The sequence below is a fragment of the Anolis sagrei genome, chromosome 5 (assembly GCF_037176765.1).
Source record: "Anolis sagrei isolate rAnoSag1 chromosome 5, rAnoSag1.mat, whole genome shotgun sequence".
Lineage (NCBI taxonomy): Eukaryota > Metazoa > Chordata > Lepidosauria > Squamata > Dactyloidae > Anolis > Anolis sagrei.
This window is the reverse complement of record NC_090025.1, coordinates 37,764,626-37,788,576: the sequence shown is the minus strand read 5'-3', so window position 1 is coordinate 37,788,576 and position 23,951 is coordinate 37,764,626. Positions and strand designations below refer to the sequence as shown.

Below are 23,951 nucleotides of genomic sequence, written 5' to 3'. Positions count from 1 at the left end.
ATGAAGTAATCTTTTATGGAGACATAGCAAGCCAGCTTTGGAAAATGACACTTTGCAGTGTGCCCTTGATATCCAGGCAAACTTTGGCCCTCCAGCTGTTTTGGACTTCAACTCCCAGAATTCCTAACAGCCTCAGGCCTCTTCATTTTCTTCCTTAGCTACTTAAGCGGCTGAGGGGGAAAAGGAAGGAGCCTAAGGCTATTAGGAATTCTGGGATTGAAGTCCAAAATACCTGGAGTGCCAAAGTTTGTCCATGCCTGGTCTAGGACCATGTATAATAATATCCATGGATATTCAAGTCCCATGGTATACAATGATGTAGTAAATAGTGTCCCTTATGAAAAATGACAAAATAGAAGTTTGCTTTTCAGAATATTTTCAAGCTCCTGATGGTGTAGTTGCAAGGCTGAACAAGGTATAGGGTTACAGCCTGGCTGGATGGGGTTACATTCCCCTTGAAGGTGCAGGTTTGCAGTTTGGGAGTCCTCCTGGAGTCATTGCTGAGCCTGGAACCTCAGGTTGTAGTGGTGGCTAGGAGGCTTTTGCACAATTAAAACTTGTGCACCAGCTGCGCCCGTACCTTGGGAAGTCAGACTTGGCCACACTTGGCTCTCGTTACATCCAGGATAGATTGCTGCAATGCGTTCTATGTGGGGTTGCCTTTGAAGACTGTTCAAAGCTTCAAATAGTCCAACAAGAGGCAGCCAGGTTAATAAATGGGGCAGCGTACAGGGAGCACACAACTCACATGTTACATCAGCTGCATTGGCTGCCCGTTTGCCACCAGGCACAATTCAAAGTGCTGGCTTTGGCCTATAAAGCCCTTAACAGCCCCGGCCCAGTTTACCTGTCAGAACACATCTCCCTTTACAAACCACTGTGAAGACTAAGATCTTCTGGGGAAGCCCTGCTCTTGGTCCTGCCATCGTCACAGGCTCATTTAGTGGGGACGAGAGAGAGGGCCTTCTCAGTGACTGACTCCCAACTATGGAACTCCCTCTTAGTGAAATTAGATCAGCCCCCTCCCTCCTTTCCTTCAGAACAAAAGGTAAAAACCTGGTTGTGGGACCAAGCCTTTAAGCCCTTAATATCCACTGGGGTTTGGGTCTAGGACAGACATGGGCAAACTTTGGCCCTCTAGTGCAATAAGACAATATGGGACAGTGCAATCATAGGAAACCCACTCCGTGGACCGGAGCCAGCATGGTGCTTTGAGATGGTTTTAAACCACTGATTTTAAAGTAGATATAACTCATTTTAGTGTTTGTGTATATTTATAGTTTTATATCCCAGCATGGAATGCTTGCTGTATATCTGTTGGGCTCCGCCCTGAGTCCCCTTCAGGGTGAGAAGGACGTAATATAAATGTTTCAAATAATAAATAAATATGTGGATACAGAACGCAGGTTGTATTCCCCCCCCCCCCCGCCCTTCCATTAATATTTTCAACAGCAGGTGCTGAAACGCACAGATTTCTACCATCTGGAAGCCTACCTGGACACAGATGGGAAACCAGATTGTTTACCTGTCCTTTGAACTTTCATTATCCCTCCTCCCACACATACACACAAAATCATCCTGGAGATGGAAGAGGTGGAAATGCAAAGTTTATTCTTTTTTTTTTAATGTAAATGAATAAAGTTTGCATTTATGTCATTTGCAGTTCTTTTTGCTCAAAGAAAAGTCTGTCCTTTCCTGTGTTTTCGCCAGCAGCAAATCTGAAAAACCTATGCCTTGCAGAGTGCATCTGCAATGTAGAATTGATGCAGTTTGACACTACTTTTAATTGCCATGGCTCAATGCTATGAAATCATGGGAGCTGTAGTTTTCTAAGGTCTTTCTCTCATTATGTGTAAGCAAATACTAAAAAATGTGGGGGGGGGGGGCTACCATGGCTCAATGCTATGGAATCATGGGAGTTGTAGTTTTCTACAATCAAAGGCTAGTGCCTTGTCCCATCTCATTATATGTAAGCAAATATTTCAAAATGCGGAAAAATAAAAAAAACTGCCATGGCTCAATGCTATGCAATCATGGGAGCTGTAGTTTTCTAAAGTCTTTTGCCTTCTCTGTCAAAGAGGGCTAGTGCTCAATGCTATAGAACAGCGTTTCTCAACCTGGGGGTCGGGACCCCTGTGGGGCTCGTGAAGGGATGTTAGAGGGGTCGCCAAAGACCACCAGAAAACACAGTATTTTCTGTTGGTCATTGGGGTTCTGTGTTTGACCCAATTATATCGTTGGTGGGATTCAGAATGCTCTTTGATTGCAGGGGAAGTATAAATCCCAGCAACTACAACTCCCAAATGTCAAGGTCCGTTTTCCCAAAACTCCCCAGTGTTCACATTTGGGCAGGCATGTAGCCGGGGGGGGGGGGGGCTTGGGGGGCTTCAGCCCCCCCCCCCGAAATTCTCATGGTGGTCTGTGAAAAGGCCTTACTGGTGCATTATTTAAACTGTTATGTTTATTCATATCATGATCTGATCACCATACTCAATATATCCCATATGCATGGGAGTATTGGGGTAATGATACAAAAGGTTTGCTAGGCTAGACCCTCTTTCACTCAGACTCAGCCCCCCCGAAACTCAGCCCCCCTCGAACCCCCCCCCCTTGAAAAAAATCAGCCCCCCCCCCCCCCCCCCCCCGAAACGAAATCCTGGCTACGGGCCTACATTTGGGCATATTGAGTATTCCTGCCAAGTTTGGTCCAGATTCATCATTGTTTGAGTCCACGGTGCTCTCAGGATATAGGTGAACTACAACTCCCAAACTCAAGGTCAAAGCCCACCAAACCCTTTCCGTATTTTCTGTGGGTCATGAAAGTTCTATGTGCCAAGTTTGGTTTAGAATGTTCAGAATGCTCTTTGATTGTAGGTGAGCTATAAATCCCAGCAACTACAAATTCCAAATCACTAAATCAACCCCTTGCCCCAACCCTGCCAGTATACAAATTTGGGCATATTGGGTATTTGTGCCAAATTCAGTCCATTGAATGAAAATACATCCTGTATATTATATTTACATGACAATTCGTAACAGTAGCAAAATCACAGTTGTGAAGTAGCAACAAAAATAATTTTATGGTTGGGGGGCACAACATGAGGAACTGGATTAAGGGGTCACGGCATTAGGAAGGTTGAGAAACACTGCTATAGAATCATGGGAGTTGTAGTTTCCTAAAATCAAAGAGGACTAGTGCCTTGTCCCAAGCAAATATTCAAAAATGTGGAAAAATTAAAATCTGAAAACCCAAACACGTTTGTTCCGCAGCATTTCGGATAAAAAGGGACACCCCGCCCCCTGGAGTAAAACAGGCCACGCCCACCCCGCTTGGCCCCGCCCCAAACACAGAGCAGCTTCAGCGCACATAGGGGCGGGGCAGGCGAGGAGGGGGCGTGTCCAGCGAGGCGGCGGAGGCGTGGCCTCGCAAGGGGAGGCAGATATCTGGGAGTCGCCGGCGGTAACTCAGCTTGGCTCCGCCCCGAAGACAAAAGCAGCTCATATCGCCCCAAAGACAAAGCCGGAGGAGGCGTGGCTAGCGGGGGAAGAGGATGAGGGCGTGGCTTCAGGGGGAGGTAGCGAATGTGACTCCGCCCACACTACAAAAGGGGGCGGGGAATGCCTATAGAGCAGGCCCCCGCCCACGCCCGAACACAAAGCAGCTCCAGTTCCGTATGGGGCGTGGCTTCAGGGAAGACGTTGAATGTAGCCCCGCCCACACCACAAACTTGAGGCGGGGAATGCTTCCAGGGAAAGCCCCGCCCATGCCCGAACACAAGGTAGCTCCAGTCCTGTAAGGGGCGTGGCTTCAGAGGAGGCGCTGAGTGTGGCCGCGCCCACGCTCCAATCGTGAGGCGGGGATGCTTCTAGGGCAGGCCCCGCCCACGGCCGAACACAAAGTAGCTCCAGTCCCATAAGGGGCGTGGCCAGAGAGGAGGAGGCGTGGTTTCGCCGGAGCAGCCAGACGTCTGGGAGTCTCCGAATCTGGCAGGTTAGAGGAGGCCGGGCAGCGGAGGGGCAAGGGGCGGAGAAGGCTCCGGGATTCGTCCTCCCGCCCGCTTCGGGGGAGCGGCTCCAGGAGCGGGAGGGGAAGCCGAGCCCGCTGCAAAATCCGCCTAGAGGAGAGGAGGAAGCCAGCCGGGGAAACCAGCCCGCCTGCCTCTGGACAACTTCGAGGGAGGAAGAAAGAGAAGGAGAAGGAAAAGAAGAGGCAGCTCCTCCTTCCTCCCCATTCCTTGGATTCTTCTGCAACGAGCCGGCTCTGGGAAGCCCCTCCCGGTAGGAAAGCCCGCTTTGTCCCCTTCCTGCAGCCTTTCCCTGTCCTCCCGTGACACGGGGGCGTCTGAGCGCCTGCAAGAGAGTCCCCCGCGTGTCTGGTGCTGCCCACCGTTCCCCAGCCTCCTTGCGAGAGTGACAGCCGCGTTTTCTGCCTGGTGGGTGCCTTTTGGCTCGGATCCGGCTTGAATGTGGGGACTGTTTGGTCAGATACCGCGTTGGGCTTCTCTCCTCGGGGCCTTTTGCAGACACAAGAGGCAAAGAGAGGCCGGGGAATACACAGGCACGCGTGGACGTGTGTATGTGTTAGCAACACTCACTGCCATAGGATGCAACGTGAAACTGTTATTATTAGGCAGGCATAGGCAAACTTCGGTCCTCCAGATGTTTTGGACTGCAACTCCCACCATTCCTAGCTCGAAGGCTTTCCTGGCTGGAATCACTAGGTTGCTGTGAGTTTTCCTGGCTGTCTGGCCATGTTCCAGTAGCATTCTGTCCTGACGCTTCGCCTGCAACTATGGCAGGCATCCTCAGGTTATGAGGTCTATGTATTGTACAACAACCCAGTTGTGAGGTCTGTTGTAAACTAGGCAAGTGGGGTTTATATATCTGTGGAATAATGTCCAGGGTTGGAGAAAGAACTCATGTCTGCTTGAGGCAAGTGTGAATATTGCAACTGGCCATCTTGATTTGCCTTCAATGGCCTTGCAGTTTCAAAGTCTGGCTGCTTCCTGCCTGGGGAAACAATGAAAATGAACAAAATCTGGCTACCTGTATTTTTTTTTTAAAAAAAAACGTCTAAAATCAAAACATTAAATAAAGAACAACACTCAAAAACAGGGGAATTCCAGACAAGAAATAATCAGGGCCAGCTAATCAGTTCTCAACAAAGGATTCCTCTGGTCAGTAAGCAACCACCTACCAACAAAGGATTCCACAGGCAGTAAGCAGACAGATCTTGAAACTGCAAGGCCATTAAACGCTAATCAAGGTGGCCAATTGCAACATTCACACTTGCCTCCAACAGACAAGAGTTCTTTCTCCCATCCAGGACATTCCACAGATATATAAACCCCACTTTCCTAGCTTCCAACAGACCTCACAACCTCTTGAGGATGCCTGCCATAGATGCAGGCGAAATGTCAGGAGAGAATGCTTCTGGAACATGGCCATACAGCCTGGAAAACTGAGGAATTGTGCGAGTTAAAGTCCAAAACACATGGAGGGCCGAAGTTTGCCCATGCCAGTTATAAGGTCAGTGGAGAGTCCTAGAATGCAGGTCATGAATTGAATTCTATGAGTCTACTACACTGACTGTATATATAGTACAGTTTCAAGCTGCCTTCTATGGCAGATTAGATAGATGGGGCCTGTCTGCCTTGTGTGTTTGAAATCCAAATCCCACCAATGGAGGGGGAGAGAAGCAAGAAGCTGGAGAGACTGGGAGTAAGTGTGTGTGTGTATGTGTGTTGGAGTCCTTTCTCCCTCAAACTACCCTCCTCCCAAGATTAGAAACCAAATGGCATCTGATCCGGATGAGGGGAAGAAGAGAGGAAGGCTGCTCCTCTTGCCCCTCCTGCTCCTCTGCTGCGTGTCCCTCTCTCGGGTGGGGTGAGGGGAGTGAGGACAGGGCGTGGATCTCTTCCCGTGGCAGCCCCGCCACCTCTTTCTCTCCTTTTTTGTGAGTCCAGCCTTTGCAGCAGAAGCAACGACAGGGAGACACAAGGCGGTTGGATCTCTCTGGGGTTTTGTTTTGTTTTTGTCCCAATCTGAAACGTGAAGCCTTGGCCGTGCAGGCAGTGGAAGGGAGGGGAGTGGGAGACAAAGCCTAGGACAAATGCAAAAGAGAGAGAGAGAGAGAGAGGCTGGCTGCATGGATCTGCTCTGAGCAGAACAGATGACAGAAACAGCATGCTGCACAGCAACAATGCCAAGGGAGGGGAAGGGGAGGAAGGAGGAGGAGGAGGAGGAGGGTAAGTTAAAACGTGGCTCCAAAGGCTGCCTGTATATCCTCCCTGAACAAAGAAGGCTGTGAAAAGCTGTAAAGGGGAACTCCTGGTTGGCTGTAATAGGAAGCAGGTACAAAAGAGGTTTGGAAGACCCAGGGCTGGGCTGGGATCAAGGAGAGCACATGGGTCATAAAGAAGACAGTGCTTGGGCTTGGTTTTTTTTTAAGGGGGTTCTTATGCTTTCTTATGTTGGGTCCCCGATGGCACAGTGGGTTAAACCACCGAGCTGCTGAATCTGCTGATTGAAAAGTCAGTTATTCAAATCCAGGGAGCAGCGTGAGCTCCCGCTGTTAGCCTCGGCTTTAGCCAACCTAGCAGTTTGAAAACATGCAAAAGTGATAGATCCATCAGGAAGGTAACGGTGCTCCATGCAGTCATGCCAGCCACATGACCTTGGAGGTGTCTACGGATAATGCCAGCACTTCCGCTTAGAAATTGAGATGAGCACCATCCCCCAGAGTTGGACACAACTAGACTTAATGTCAGGGGAAATCCTATACCTTCACCTATGTATGAATGACTTGAAGGTAATTCAAGGCTGTTATATGCTGCTGTTTGTTATCTGTTGAATATATGTACATCTGGAGACACACCAGCATCTGCTACATCTTGGTTGCCAGACCTCTGGATGCTCAAGTCGCATTATATACAGTGCATGAAATGGCAAAGTCAAGGGTTGGTTTTTTGAAAATGAATTCATGGATAATAGAATCAATCGATACAGGAGACCAACTATAACAGTGGTTCTCAACTATCCTGATCAAAAACATCTGAGCAAGGTCCTTGCAGACTGCCAATTCTCTCACACCAGAAGCAACTTGCACTTTCTCAAGTCACTCCTAACACGGAAAAAAAACCTTCCTAGTATTGTGACCCCCATCCATAAAATTATTTCTGTTGCTGCATCATAACTATAATTCTGCTACTGTTATGAATCGTAATGTAAACATCTGATATGCAGGATGTATTTTCATTCACTGGACCAAATTTGGCACAAATATCCAATACGCCCACATTTGAATACTGGTGGGGTATTCAAATTATTTTGTCATTTGGCAGTTGTAGTTGCTGGGATTTATAGTTCACCTACAATCAAAGAGCACTGTGAACTCCACCAACAATTCAGTTGAACCAAACTTGTCACATAGAAGTCCCGTGACCAACAGAATGTACTGGAAGGGTTTGGTGGGCATTGACCTTGAGTTTTGGAGTTGTAGTTCATCTAAACCCAGAGAGCACTGTGGATTCAGACAATAATGGATCAGGAGCAAACTTGGCACGAATACTCAATATGCCCAAATGCGGAGTTTGGGGAAAATACACCTTGATATTTCGGAGTTGTAGTTGCTGGGATTTACAGTTCACCTCAATCAGAGAGCATTCTGAACCCCACCAATGATAGAGTTGGGCCAAACTTCCCACAGAGAACCCCCATAACCAACAGAAAATACTGTGTTTTCTGGTGGTCTTCGGCGACCTCCCTGACACCCCCCTCGCAACCTCCTCCCCCAGGAGTCCCAATCCTCAGGTTGAGAAATGCTGAACTATATGATTCAGGGCATACAAATAGAATTCATTCTCAGGACCATACTGTTTGTATGTTCCATGTGTGAGTGGCATTGATTGGTTCTTACTTAACATTCAGTACCCTTGTGTATAGAAGCTAACACATGTTGTTGATGTTTTAATCTTCAGGTGTGGTCTGCGCAAACTCTGCAGCTGAGATGCCCAGAGTGTTTTGGTGAAAGGGAAGATGGCGAGGAAAGCATATGCTGGATGTCACTTGTAAACAAGATTCTTCTGTTTTGACCTTGTTCTGATCAATCCAACACCATGATCGCAAAGTTCTTCAGGTGACCACAGAAGCTTGTCTGAGTTTCAACAAATGACTTCTCAATAAAGCAAAGTCAATCCATACGTTTGCATTGTAAGCCACATTCATCTAAAGGGAGAAAAGAAGAAATTTGTCCTGTCTTTCCAAAGTCTTGAGAAAGGCAAAGGTTGTTAAACTCGCAGATTTTTGCAGTGGTGGGAATTTAAAGAGGCGAGAACATGCAGGGATTCTGCAGGCATGTCGAAACATCTGCTTTTTTCCGAGGCACTGGCTGCATAAGAGAACATGTGGCCCTATAAGCTGAAGCTGCAGTCATGACACGGTGTGACCTTTTAAGCCATATGAGAAGCATTACTGAGCCTTGGTATCAAACATAGCTTTATCTCTAAATCGGATGAGCAGCAATACATCATGTGCTAATCAGGAGAAAGTTGGGATGGAGAAAAGCTGCTTGACATGCAGAGATGCAGCTGACCATTATGTGAGGTGATGAAGCATTTGTGGGTTGCATTTCCCCTTGTGACAGTGCTCTGTACAATGAGTCCATTGGCTTGGAGCTAAGGACCTGCTTGCTTAAAGGGATCTTAAGATGCCTTGCTGTTTCTGATCTGTCCCAGAGAGAGAGAAAGCCAGCATAATGGCTCAGACCAGCTTGCTGCAGGGGAAACCGTTTTATTGTCGAGAGTGGGTTTTTCACAAGCTTCAACACTGCCTCCAGGAAAAGACAAGCTGTAGCAACAGCACTGCCAACAAACCCTCCGTTGTGCTGAATTCCGGGACGAATACCTGTGTTGTCCCTGGCAAAGGAGCTGCCTGGGGGGTGTTGTTAGTGGGAGGGCCTGGCAGTGGCAAGACGGCCTTTTGTACTGAGTTGCTGTGGCCGAGCTCACCTGCGAGTCTCCAGCGGGGTCTGCATCACCAAGCCCTGGCTTTCCACTTCTGCAGGGCTCAGGACTCGGACACACTCTGCGTGGGCGGCTTTATTCGAGGGTTAGTTGCCCAGATCTGTCGCAGTGGACTCATCCAAGGATATGAAGACAAGCTGAGAGATCCAGCTGTTCAGTGTCTCTTGCAGCCTGGGGAGTGTGAGAGGAACCCTGCTGAAGCATTTAAGAGGTAAACAAAGCCTTCCTATCTCATAATCTGATAAGATATGCCTCTTCATAAACAGGTAAAACCTCCTTGTCGTGTGGGTGGTGTTGTGTATCTGCATGAAGTGTTCCAGTATCCCGCACCAGGATGGAGGGGGGAGTCTGTCAGACAAAATACACCAAACACATTCCATATTATGTTTCTCTTGATTCCAGTCTATGTTTGGGAACAGAGTCATTGGAAAGAAAAGAGGGGAAGGCCTATAATAGCAGGTTAAAGAGGGGAGTGGCTTCTGGATTGTTTTGGCAGGTGTCCCTGGTTTTGCAGATAAAAGTTTTGTTTTGGAGTCTTCTTGCTAAAGTTTTCCTCCTCTCGGTAGCTTTCTGGAAACTTTTCAAATCTCAAAATAGATGCCCATTTGAAATCGTTCCCAACAAGGCACTTGCGCTGGTTTGATGTGGACTTCCCTCTCTCTGTACAAAGGTTATCCTGTGTTAAAAATTACTCCTGTAAAAATCTCAAAACATAAAAATCTGTAGTATGAGAGATGGAATGTCGAGCAGTATTTGGAGAACATGCTAATAAGCAGTGATCATGAACTTTCCAAGCTCTTCTGATTGGAGGAGTTAATGTGCTCTTTCTGTGAAATGAAAGTGCCAGAACTAATGATTTGGAAACCCTGTTTCTTCAGAAGTGTACTGATAGTTGTTTGTATTAATTCAACATGGGTCATGTGCTTGCTGTCACTTGCAGTGGAGGGTCTGCCATTGCTTTGAACAATCAGAATGAGTATTTATTTATCGTGTCAGAAATGAGTTGAGGATACAGTTAAAATGCATTTAAAAACAAAGTTAAAAAAAACTTGGCATCATGCTAAATGTCCTTTGATCAGAAGCTGGCCACTTGGAGTGCCTCTGGTGTCGCTGTGAGAAGGTCCTCCATTGTGCATGTGGCAGGACTGCATTGTAATAGTTGGTCTGTGGTTTGCACTTCTCTGCATTCGCATCTTGTGGACCTTACTTTGTAGCCCCATTTCTTAAGGTTAGCTCTGTATCTTGTGGTGCCAGAGCTCAGCCTGTTCAATTCCTTCCAGGTCGTCCACTTTTCTGTGTGCCCAGAAAGGAGTTTCTCGTCCAGTTTCTCACAATGATTGAGGTGATGCGTTTTAGCCTGCCACTTTTGGACTCTCACTTGCTGAGGTGTTCCTGCGAGTATCTCTGTAGATCTTAGGAAGCTGTTTCTTGATTTAAGGCATGGACATACTGACTGATATCCAAACAGAGGATGGGCAAAAGATGTCAATGCCTTGATCCTTTTATTGCTGGCTGCTACTTCTTGGCAGATGTCAGATGGTGTAATACCGGCTGATCAGTGTAATTTCGCCAGTGATGTGGGGCGTAGACATCCTGTGATAATGCGCCATGTATCACTAAGAGCCAAATCCACTGTTTCAATGTGATGTTTTCCACACTGGGCATTCAGATAGGTGTCTGATTGTGATCCTCAGGTTGTACCAGTAAGATTTTGTACAATATTATGAAATATCGTAATATGACATGAGAGAAGCTTCCCTGCAGGATCCGAACATCCGGGTATCCCCTGGGCAACATCTTTGAAGACAGCTGATTCTCTCACATCAGAAGCTACTTGCAGCATGCAACCACCGACCAACCAAACAAACTGACCTTTTCAGAACCAACCATGATAATAATCAGAATGAGTGACTGTACCAAACACAGGATGCTTTAATATATTTACCCGTGTTTGCAGTTTTCAAGGTATATAAACAAATACTCTGTCCCTTACTGTCAGTTCTGGATTATAGTTTTCCAGTAATCTGCATACTGTGTTGCAGAAGTGAGGAACTTTGGTGTTTGAGCTATTTTGGATGGCAACTTTAGTGGTTTCTTATCGCTGGTCATGCTGGGCAGGGTTGATGGCAATTGTAGGCCAAGAGATCCATAGAGCTAACAATTACTATACTTGCTATAAGAATAGGAGGCTGCTTACATTTAAAGAACTTGGTAATAGGGACAAAACTTAATATTACAGCATTGGTGGCCTCCAGCTGCTTAGAAGTACAACTTCCAACATCATGCTGGTTGTGACCAGCGGCAACTATAATTCAAAGTGTCTGGAAAATTCCAGATTGGGGTATGTAGGTTAATAACCAACCTTTTTTGTTTGGACTGAAACAGCTTAGGTTCTCAACCTGTGGGTCCCTAGGTGTTTTGGTCTACAACTCCCAGAAATCCCAGCCAGTTTACCAGCTGTTAGGATTTCTGGAAGTTGAAGGCCAAAACATCTGGGGACCCACAGGTTGAGAACCACTGGCCTAAGGAGTACGGTATGATCCACTGACATGTGAAAATGGTTATACTACAGTTCTTAATCAGTGCCTAAATTAGTATGAACTTCTTCCACAATCGATTTGATCTGATGGAAGGATCTTGAATAAAGATGAGTGGTTTTTGTTCTTCTCAATGCTCCAATCTCATCATTTCTCTCATTGCTGGTTCTGCTGTATCCAGCATCAGTTTTAAACCTGATACAGTTTATTTACTGAACTTTTGCAGAGTTTGAGTTCTGTGGGTTAACATAAGCCCAGTTTGGATTGGGTTGCTAACACGATCATCCTGTATCCATCTACTAGTCCAAAAGAGTGGTGAGATTTTGAAGACCTGTGCTATCATCCCTGGGCAAAAAGTTGCTAAGTCATTGGGATCCTTGCCACACAAATGGAGGTAGCTGCCATAGCCATATCTGTGAGATACTTTCCAAGCAGGTTATTTGATTTATCCTTAGTTTTTTTCTAGTTTTGCATCTCCCAACTTGGCACCCTGCAAATGGTTTGGATTATAACTCCCATCAGCTGGCAGTTGAATATTTGGACATTTAACTCCTTCTGTACACGCTAAAGGATTCTTGGTTCCCTTGTTCACACATTCACATTTTATGTGCCTGGTATACTGCTGTTTATACCTAGGAGCATTATCTACTTTTCACTGGTTAAGCTGTTTCTTCCTGGAGATCAGCTACTCCTCCAAGTTCTGCTCTTAACAACTGCAGCATTGCCTTGTTGCTCATTGTCATGTGGGACTAGTTGCTGGTTCTGTGAAGCGCCTAGCACAGTGCTGTATATATTAAAACATAAATAACAGGAAGACAATAAGTCATGATGATCCCTTTTAGCCCCTACAAATTAGATTCACTTTGGTGAAAAAGCTGTAAGTTTCATTTGGCTATCTGTACTGCTTGGGTCAAAGAGAAAGCAAATCAGACTTTTCCTGCTTCATTCACATCTTTGGCTTAGCTCTGATTGTAGAATGAGATAGCCTCAGGTTAAAGTGGAATAGGTACCATGACAACTGTAGTAGCTAATAAAATTGACCACTTGTGGTGGGGAAGCATACATGGGTGCACTGCCATTGTCTGATCAAATATGTGCAATGGAGAGCATGTTTTGCTTGAAATAGCAATGCCATAAGGGCTGCTGTGTGTCTGAAACACGGATGAAATTATGATGATGGTCTTTAGTCAAGCACCTGTACTTGGTGTGATATTTACTGGGAACTGCTATTTTAAATTCTTGTAAACAAAGCTGCAGATTACAGCCTTGATTGTTCATGGAATGTATGTAACGTCCTTTTAGGAAATGCAAGAAAGAACAAACTATGAACTAAAAATAAAAAGTTGCATCTTGATGCTATGAAAACAAGAACAGTGTGTGTTCTGCACAGACTTGTAAGAAAAGGCAAGGCCCGACTTACCAGGCCAGGGAGGTTGTGGTGTGGGGCGTCCCCCACCGCCATTCTTGCCTCAGAGGGGCTTCTTCCTCCCAGAAGCCCCCTCGGATGGCGGGAAAGTTTCCCGCCATCTGGCCAAGTGGCCAATGGCCAGCTGACCATGCCTCACTGCTGGAGAGACTGCCCCAAGCTCCCCAGCAGGCACTGTGCCTGCATCAGCTGATCCACCCCACCCACTCTGCATGCTGTTTGTGTTTTCATTGGTGGTTAGTTTTTGTTTTGTTAGCTTGTCCTGGTTACCTGTTAACAGTTGCTTCTGTTATGCTACTCATTACAACTCCTTGTTGGCATGGGGCATGGGCCCTGGATCTGGCTTGGTATCCCCCTAGCGGAAGGGGGGAACGTCTGGTGGTCCCATGGGTGCCGGGTTTACGTTGGCTGGGTATTGTGCCGGCGGCACCTTGGCATTTTGCAGTATCAGACAGTAGTGGGCTGCCCAATCCTGATCCAGGACCCATGCATGGCTGCCAACCCTTGTTCCTGTTATCAATAAATGAGTTGTGGCCATTGCTTATCCCAACAACCTGTGTGAGTGTATTTCTCAGGTTGGCTGTGGGAGGTGTATCGCCCTTGCACACGCAACTTGAATCTTATGTATTTTCAAATTCGATATATAAAATAGATTGCTGGACCATCCAGAGGTAATATTGCAATTGTACATGTAAAGATACAATGGGTAATTGAACTTTGATATTTAAACAAATGGTTTAAATATTCAGAATCATATAGCAGTGGTCCCCAACCTGTTGACCGTGGCCCACTGGTGGGCTGCAAGACCTAAAATAAGGTCTGTGGCTCTAGGTTATTAAATACGATTTTCTGTGGACGAGCAGATGGTGACTACTGGATGGCATATGTTCTAAATCAGAAACTAGAGGTGATGTGGTCTATCCAATGCAATTTTCTGAATCAGCACTCCAAATAACCAAACCAAATCTCAAGTTGACAAAAAACCTGATTTGTAACCCTTTTGGAGAGTGGTCCATGTTCAAAGTCAAGTGGTCCCTGGTCAAAAAAAAAAAAGGTTTGGGAACCACAGCTATACAGGAAGGACAAGATTTAATGAGATGAGAAGCCTTTTAAAAATATCAGATAAAAATATCACCATATTATTTTTAACAAAAAAAAAACCTGGTTAGTTTCAGGAAATATCTTCAACACTTTCCTACATGGATGCTTTGATGGTGCTTGTTCTAGATGGCAGGGGGTTAGACTGAGGACCCTTCCACACAGCCATATAACCCAGAATATCAAGGCAGAAACTCCCACAATATCTGCTTTGAACTGGGTTATCTGAATCCACACTGCCATATATTTCAGTTCAAAGCAGGAAATGTAGGAGTTTATTCAGCTGTGTGGAAGGGGCTCATGCGGTTGCTTCCAACTCTATTTTTCTATGTACTTTACAGACAGGTTTTAATGCATGGCTGGAGAACCTTTGAACTCCAGACGTTTTGGCCTCTAACTCCCTTCATTCCATTTGGCCATGGTTGATATTAAGAGACTGTGAGAGATTTAGAGGAAAACTTGTTTCAGTTTAGGCCAAGGATTTTCCATCCTTGGTCTGATATTTATAAGTATCTAGTCTTATATCTAAAGCTATGATACAGTAGGATGGCCTTCCATTTGATTGGTCATATTCATATGGGGTAGAACTTTTCTTGTCCATTGTAGGAGAATTGCGGAACAGTGATCACTCTTCAAAAGCAAATGTTTTGATGTGGGAAATAGAATACATTCATAGGAGCCCAGTGTTTGGCTGCCCTTTATGCAAAAAGACTTTTAAATCCCCCATCTTCATTGACAATGTGATGCTACATCCAAACTTGAGTTTACAGCCCTTTTAAAAACTGCTAAGATATACAGCGATTATTTTTATGACAGGTGTACCAGTGCTAGACCCGCAGATAGAATTGCTAAGGACTACATTACAGAAGCAGGATTCAAATTTTGTAGACTGAAGATCTTGAAATCTGGGAGGGTAAATACTTACAGACAGACAGATGTATATGTATATGTGTGTGTGTGTGTTTTACACTGTATGTAAAATAGTTTTGGCCTTGATTTGGGCCCAGCTGGGAAGGATTGCTATTTACTAGTTTGAGACGTGTTGGAAGCACCTCTCAAACTAGTAAATAGCAACAAGAGTCTGTTGAAGAGACTAACATTTAAAAATGTAAGTGTACAGCTTTGAAAAGTTGGTGGATTTTTTTAACCTACTTGTGAGTCTGTAAGTATCTTTTCAGAATGGATGGGGAATGTGACACTACCCAGACATTGTTAGCTTGAAAGTCCCAGTAGTACTAACCAATGCTGCTAATGGTGAGAAATCTGGGGAGTTGCAATCCAACAACATCTAGAGGCCCCCTGTTCTGAAACATGTTTAAGTCCTTCACAGTTAATTTTTAGCATGGCATGCATGCAAAAGCCACAATATATCCCTTAGGGTGTGTAAAAATTCAGAGCATTGATCCCTTCCTAGTCTCTGTTGAAGCACTCTACCTAAAAAGGCAATGGAGCTGGAGTGAGCTTTGAGCCTTTTGTTTCGTTTTATAGGACAGGAGGGGTCTAAATAACCATAAAAGAACCAGAATCTTTCTAATCTTAGAGGTTAAGCAGTGCTAACTCTGGCTAATACTTGGATGGAAGACTGCCATTTAGTTGCTATAGGCTATATTCCAGAGGAAGGAACTGGCAAAACTACCTTTGAGTATTTCTTACCTTAGAAAACCCTCTGAAATCCATGACGTCATCATAACGTTGCATTCTTTGAAGGCACACACGCACACACTTAAGACAGAAGCAGCATTCTAAGACCCCATCTTCACTGCCATATAATGCAATTAATCTGCATATTTGAGTCTACACTAACCATATAATACAGTTACAGACTGCATTATAAGACTGTGGAGATGGGACCTCAGATGATGGTGAGCTGCAGCTTCCAGTAGCACTAGCTAGCATAGTCAATGGAGAGTAATGCTCTGAGTTGCAATCCAACAAAATCTGGATAGCAGTGTGATTCCCGTACTGTTGTAGGACATAAGCAGACCCTTTGTGCATGCAAAGAAAGTAACATATTTTGAGTCTGAATTCTGCTACCTCCAGCATCCGTTTTGTGCTGATTCTAGTTTCAGGATAATGAAGCTGGAAGGGATGAGAGAACTTTTGTCTCCACCCCTTGCCAACATCTATCTAGCAGTCCCTATTCTTCCCTTTCTCTCTGTAGATCTTGCAATCTGGACTGCAATATGCCTTCAGGAAAGAGAAAGTATATTGTGTAAAGGTACTTATAGAGCAGATAGCTCAAGGCAATTTGTTCATACAGGTGAAGTAAGCCACAAACTACATTGGAAACAGAGAAACCCCTGGCTGCTTTGACAGTCTGTCTGGAAAAATGCTTTCTGTCTCCTGATGCAGGAGTAAAGCCTATTAATGCCATGTCGCCAAGGGAAAAATGACTGCTACCAAACACATCTAGTGGTTTTACCCATGAAGGAGTAACAAAGATTTATTTCTTTTGTGTTTATAAATAGGAGGATGCTTCCATCAGTTCCAGTATTATGGTGCATATTTACTTAAGTTATACATAAAACACACTTGGATAATTAGGATTGGCCAAAATGCTGCAAAAATATAAGCATTTGAGTTCCCAGTACATCTGGTGCATAAAATAAGGAGATGGGATATAAATTCCTATCCTAGATGTTTTGACGAAGTTCACTGCTAGTCTCCAAATAAATAATTGGGAAGTAGTAGAATCATAGAGTTGGAAGGAGCCCATTGGGTCAAACCCAGTGTAGGATGACAAGTTACAATAGTGGTTCTCAACTTTTCTAATGCCGTGACCCTTTAACACAGTCCTCATGTTGTGATGACCCCCAACCATTTTGTTGCTACTTCACAACTGTAATTTTGCTACTGTTATGAATAGCAATGTAAATGTCTGGTATGGAGGGTGTATTTTCATTCACTGGACCAAATTTGGCACAAATTTTATTTTGTCGCTTGAGGTTGTAGTTGCTGGGATTTTTAGTTCACCTACAATCAAAAGAGCATTCTGAAGTCCACCAACAATGGAATTTATCCAAACTTGGCACACAGAACTCCCATGACCAACAGAAAATACTGGATGGGTTTGGTGGGCATTGACCTTGAGTTTTGAAGTTGTAGTTCACCTACATCCAGAGAGCACTGTGGACTCAAACAATGATGGATCTGGACCAAGCTTGGCACGAAGGGTCGATATGCCCAAATGTGAACACTAGAATAGACCTTGACATTTGTGAGTTGTATTGCTGGGATTTATAGGTGCCCAAATGTGAACACTGGTGGAGTTTGGGAAAAATAGAGCTTGACATTTGGTCATTGTAGTTGCTGGGATTTATAGTTCACCTACAATCAAAGAGCCTTCTGAACCCTACCAACAATAGAATTGGGCCAAGCTTCCCAGACAGAATCCCCATGGCCCTTCTGAAACCCCCCTTGTGACCTCCAGGCTTCTGATCTCCAGGTTGAGAAACACTGAATTACAGCATTCCTAGCTGGTAGTTGCTCATTCTCTTTTTCTTTTTTTTTTACGACACCCAGAAGCAAAACTCTTACCGCCCCTCCCCCCCCCCCCCCCCCCCACAATTTGTTCTATTGCCAAACTGCTGTCATTGTCAAGAAGTTCCTTCTACTGTTCAATCAAAATCTCTTGGATTACACTTAGCAATACAGATAAAGAGTTTGTGATACACCTAGCAATCCATACAGTGATGGAGGCTTAGTGAATACATAGTGATGGTGAGTCGGTGTATGCCTCAGTTTCTCAAGATAGAGGTCTGCTGCATGGATGTGAAACCCCCAGAGTCATCTTAGAGAAGAAGTTCCATATTATGTAGGCGTCTGGGCAGTGTGTATATGTATCTACACATGCACTTATTCAGAAATTCTTGTATGTATACATCTTCCAGGTAAATCACAATGGATGGTTTACAGGAAAATGGGGGTGCTTTCATGTTCCTATTCCTTATGAACTTATGTATTGTCGATAAAAAAACAAAACCTCAGTCAAAAAGTATCGCTAATAAATAAACCATGTAGTAATCAGAGTAAATTGCCACCCCATTAAGTTTTGGAACAATTCCTTCAGAGCTTAGATATCTGGAGAGCTCTAGATCTTGAACAGCCACACTATAGGACTTCTTTTACACTTTAATACAGTGGTTCTCAACCTGTGGGTCCCCAGATGTTTTGGCCTTCAACTCCCAGAAATCCTAACAGCTGGTAAACTGGTTGGAATTTCTGTAGGCCAAAACATCTGGGAACCCACAGGGTGAAAACCACTGCTTTAATACACGTCTGCTTAAATTCAATCAGCCTTTGTTTTCTCTCATGTCTTTATAGTAGTCAAGAACAAAGCTATTCCTAAAACAAAGGTATCTGAAGAAGGCCATGGCAACCCTGTTTGGAGTATGCAGGGGTTCACTTTTCTGCAATATGTCATGGTATCACTTCCTGAGCCCTTGTTTTGCATATTTCCCGTTGACTTTCTCTTGGGGGCCTTTAAGCTTCAAAGGCTGTGAAGATTAATTTTTAATAGACTTCTTGAATACAGCTGCAACAGCACGCCAGATTGGACTGTTTCTAACTTTAAAAGCGCAGCTGTTGATACAGTCTTCCAGAAAATGCAGTCCGTTTCAGCCAGAGTTTGGAAGATTTGCCTTTTTGAACTACAACAAGGGTGGGCATTATATGGCCCTTCAAATGTTGTTGGATTGCACATACCATCAGCATTATCAATTTAGCTAGTAGTTGGGAATGTTTGCAGGTAGAATCCAGTAATATTGTGTGCAGAAATTACCGTTGTGTTTTTGTATGGTCTAAAGTAGTGGTTCTCAACCTATGGGTCCCCAGATGTTTTGGCCTTCAACTCCCAGAAATCCTAACAGGCGGTAAATTGGCTGGGATTTCTGGGAATTGTAGACCAAAGCACCTGGGACCCACAGGTTGAGAACTATTGGTCTAAAGCATGTTTGCTGGGAAGTAAAACCTGCAGATTTCAATGATACTTAATTTCTAGTTTGCTTTGCCTTTTTTAAATCAAGAGGATGGCAATGGATTTGGAGTACACCTTCTCTGCATTGTATCCCTTGACTACAGAGCTTTAGTGAACTGTTATTATTTCTCATAAAAATTGGAAAGTATGTGTCTGGGTTGCTCTCATGTCAGTGAACTGTATGTATAGTTGCTTGCCAAGGATTGCTGTTGAGTTCAGAGGAATTTTAAAGACAAGCACAGCTGTAAAAAAAAAAAACTGGACATAGAAGGCTTCTCTCTCTCAAGAAAACACAGAACATCTAAAAATATTAGATTTCAGTGCATGCAACTCGATTTGATAGGACCCTTACCCAAAATCTGAAATATTCAAAAATTCCAAATTGTCTACACGAGTGGCTGAGATAGCGACACCTTTGCTTTGCGATGGTTCCATGGACACAAACATTGTTTCGTGCATAAGATCATTAAGAGTATTACCTTCGAGCTATGTGTATAAGAGGTATATAACACCTTTGAGGAGCCCCCGGTGGCGCACCAGGTTAAACTGCTGAGCTGCTGAATCTGCTGACCAAAAGGTCAGTGGTTCAAATCTGGGGAACAGGGTGAGCTCCCACTGTTAGGCCCAGTTTCTGTCAACCTAACAGTTCGTAAACATGCAAATGTGAGGAGATCAATAGGCGCCGCTTTGGTGGGAAGCCACATGACCTTGGAGGTGTCTTCGGACAATGCTAACTCTTTGGCTTAGAAATGGAGATGAACACCCCCCCCCTCCCCCATAATTTTCAGAATTATTAAAAATAAAACATGGAACACTTTTAGTTTCAAGCATTTCAGAAAGAGGATACTATACGTGTACAGTAGGATTCTAAAAATGAATATGTGTTTTTTTATTCATCTCTAAGGCTTGTCTTGGGCCATGATGACGTTACACTTAAAAGCTTCAATTTTCAGAGATGTACTCAGTTTTGAGGGAGCTTGTTTATATTGCCCACAAAAGGCAAAAATCAATACAAATGTTGTATTCTTACTCATTAAACAGAAATGCCCCCCTAAGTTTGCAGCATAAAGTGTCAGTGGAATAAAGTGTGCTGCTGAGGACTGGAAAGTGTAGGTTGTAAAGGCTTTATTGAAATAAAAGCTAATGTATAGATGCATTATTTAAACAAGCAAACATGCCTGTCTTGATAAAGCATCTATTATTAACGTTTGCAGAAAAATGTAACAACCTAGAACATTTTCTCTCTGATGTGTACTTTTGAAAAGGAGCTATAAGTAATGCATGTGAATTGTGCTGCTGTACCTGTCATCTCCTAATGATTAAGTGGAAATTTTAAAATATAATTATTTATAGATTGAAGTACAATCTAGAGTGGATGCATTCACATCATTAGACTGCAAGCTTCAGCGAGTTCCATTAAACAACTAAAACTGTGTTTAATGGGGGGTATTGAGAATCAGACTGGGAATTAATTGTAGATTTTGTATTTAATAATGTATATTTTAGTTTGTTTGTGTTACACATTGAACTGAAAAGAGCATATTAAAAGAAGGAACTAAATGTGCTTGGTTGGGAGATGTGAAACCTAACTTTTGGGAGTACTATAATTGTGTTGCATTGTAGAGGGTGGATTAGATTTCCCTTGTGATCCCTTCAAGCTTTAAGGGTATATCTACACTACAGACTTAATGCAGTTTGACCCCAATTTAGCTGCTATGGCTCAATGCTGTAGAATCATGAGAATTGTAGTTTTACAAGGTCTTTAGCCTTCTCTGCCAAAGAGTGATGGTGCCTCACTAATCCAAACATTTAATAACATTGAGCCACGAGAATTCAAGTGGTATCGCACGACATTAATTCTACAAGTGTAGATGCATTCTAAGATTCTATTACTCTAATATGAATATTTTTAATGATTTATGCTTTTTGGCTCAGTTGACCAAATAGAAAGCTGTGTTGCCCCAGCTTGCTTCAGGTGTTGTAAATCTCTCTGCAGTCCCATCCTTACATGCCTGATACTATCATACTTTGATTATGTAGCTCCCATAGAACTATGTGGTTGAGAACTGGAAGCTTGAACGTTGCAGTCGTTGAGGTTTAGCTGCATTGAAGCTTTCCAATGCAGCTAAACTTCATTGGAAAGATTTTGTCTTCTGGTAGCAATTGAAGAGAGCCGGCATAGTTTGAATGCTTTATGACTCACTTTTGCCAGTATTCTAGAGCCTGTTTTTTTTTTTTTAACCACATCGCTGTTAAATCAACTAGAGAAGAATGGGGTTGCAGTTAAATTCCTTTTGCTAGTGTAATTGCACACTCTTGGCAACATGGAGAGAAGTTGTGGCACCTGTTGCACCTTATAGTTCGGGGATAAGAGTAATATATTACCTCCAGATGTTATGGAATTGCAACTCCCAGCATCCATCACCACTTGGTATTTTGGCAAGGAGCCTTGGGAAGGCAGCACAATTCCACTTGTAGTTCACACTAAGTGGGCAAATTGTGACTTAAGGACAGCACACAGCCCTTGGACCTCACTTGTGTGGACTCTGAAAAATCCTCATCAATCCCCCAAATTTCACTAAGCCTTATCTTCCTATTTTAAAAATGTTGTGATTTTCAGGCAATTTGCACAGAAACCTCCCTAAAATGTCAAAATACCCCCAAGCACCACAGATCCCTGTGCTTACTCCCAAACAACTCAAATTTCCCTTGTAGCCCCTCTCAAAATGGCAACAGAACATTAGACTATTTCATTTCCTATCTCCATTTGTGGAGTTTGTTTCTGAAAGATACCAAATCCATCTGAACAAATGGTACAGGAATTTTAAAAAAACATGATGAGGATGTGTATTGTTTTGCCACAAAATGCAATTTTCCAAGCCCTGTACCAAAATAATACGATACATTTTTGTAGTTTTCATCTGGTCATAGTATTCTACTACTAGCCAAAAATGTTATCCTTGAAGTGACTGGCTTGACTCTGAAGGAGCTGAGGGTGGTAACGGTCGACAGGGAGCTCTGGCATGGTCTGGTCCATGAGGTCATGAAGAGTCGGAAGCGACTGAAAGAATAAACAACAACAACAAAGTCAACAATGTGATGGCACCTATTACAGTAATCTTTTTTTTTTTAGTTTTTTAGGAGATTTGGCACCTTTTTAAAACAAATTCCACCTTTTGAGAGGGACTGCAGAAGAATGTGAAGACAATCGGACTTGCTGTGTAAAATTGCCACAGACCCCTAACACTTGTTTGCAGCATAACTGGCACACTCACAAAACTGCTAGAACGAAGGAGAAATGCCTCTAGAACATGGCCATATAGCCCGGAAAAACCTACAACAACCCGAAGGAGAAATAAACTGATTGATTGAGGTTATGGTCAGGGGGAACCTAAAGACTCGTCACTTGGTCCAGAATATGTCCTCTCTTTAGCAAAGTTACTTTGTCCTTTCTCATTGCAAAGCTATACAAAAGCAGTGGGTTGTTGTAGTTTTTTTCGGGCTATATGGCCATGTTCTAGAGGCATTCTCTCCTGACGTTTCGCTTGCATCTATGGCAAACATCCTCAGAGGTAGTGACCTCAATACCTCTGAGGGTGCTTGCCATAGATGCAGGCAAAACGTCAGGAGAGAATGCCTCTAGAACATGGCCATATAGCCCGAAAAAACCTACAACAACCCAGTGATTCTGGTCATGAAAACCTTCGACAATACATTATACAAAAGCAATTTAATTACAATAATTCAGTGGACACCTTGAACAAAAATAACTTGGTTTCAGAATCCCTACCTTCTAATCTAGATTAGATTAGACTAGATATCAGTGGCCCTTTGGGAGTAATCTAATACTGGTATCTAAAAGTGAGCAGAGATAGAATTGAGTCAGTGGATATGCTCTATTAGGCATTTACACTTAATTTCTATCTCTGGGTTACATCCATTGGCTTTCCGTTTTGCAAATGGAAATTTACTTACTAGGGGATTTGCTTATCAATATGTTTTCAGATTCATCCTATGTTGCCCTCCCTTTTCCATGAAAGTGTGATATGTTCAGGTTAGTGTAAGACTTTTAAATCATTCCACCTTGACTTCTCATATTGGAGCTTTTGATTTACTTGAAAAGAGAGAATGGATGAATGAGCCTCACTTTTGAAAAGCAGTACTTTTCTGTATCCCCAGGGAGTAACTGCAGTATGTCGAACCTTCCACATTGTCTGTAGGTATCTCAGGTACTTCCATATTCTTCAATACCGAATTTCTTGATGGAAAATTGTTGATTAAACCAAGTCAGCAACTCATTTATGAGTAATCTAGTATGTCAACAAGTTGTCATTTGCTTTTACCAGTGCTCACACTTAATTAGTAAGGCATGTGTATTTGTTGTGTTTTCCCTCTAAATCTGTAAAAAAAATTGCATAAATGACAGTAGTCTTAGTCAGCTAGATTTTGCTCTTCTTTATATATTGCACCAGATCGAAGTCTGGTTCCTTTTGGATAACACTGCTATTCCAAAACAACTGAAGCTTTTTTTTATATGGGGCAATTCCTTGGAAAAAATCCCAGTATTTCACAGTTAGTAATGTTAGAAGATTTAAGAGAATGTTGGATTTCCTACTGAAATGAAATCTGACATATTGAGTAATAAATCTTACTATTTTAGTAATGCTATTATCACTGGGAATCTCATAATGAAGTTCGTTTTAGCTCTTTAGTGTGGAATGCACTTTTTACGCAATTACTGCTTATTCATAGTATGATACCTCTTCTCCTTGGATAAAAGAGAAAGCTGTATATTGATTACTAATTTTAAAAAGGTTTTCCACAGCACTCTCTCTTTGAGGCACATTCTTGGCCCACCCTGTCATCTAGTTCAGTGGTTACGAACCTTTTTT

General features: G+C 43.5%; 1 protein-coding gene across 2 annotated transcripts in view; it reads left to right on the top strand.

The window, feature by feature from the left end:
* Positions 1 to 3,943: 3,943 nt before the first annotated feature.
* The window catches only part of ANKRD50 (ankyrin repeat domain containing 50), a 68,810-nt gene continuing 48,802 nt past the window's right edge, over positions 3,944 to 23,951 (top strand). Inside the window, exons 1-2 of one of the 2 annotated variants that reach the window (XM_060778960.2) lie at positions 3,944 to 4,278; positions 7,980 to 9,234. In XM_060778960.2, coding sequence (XP_060634943.1) covers positions 8,756 to 9,234 — 479 coding nt within the window. In that variant the 5' untranslated portion in view covers positions 3,944 to 4,278; positions 7,980 to 8,755. Of the gene's footprint in view, positions 4,279 to 7,979; positions 9,235 to 23,951 lie in introns of those variants that run through there. The other variant, XM_060778962.2, reaches the window with a different exon arrangement.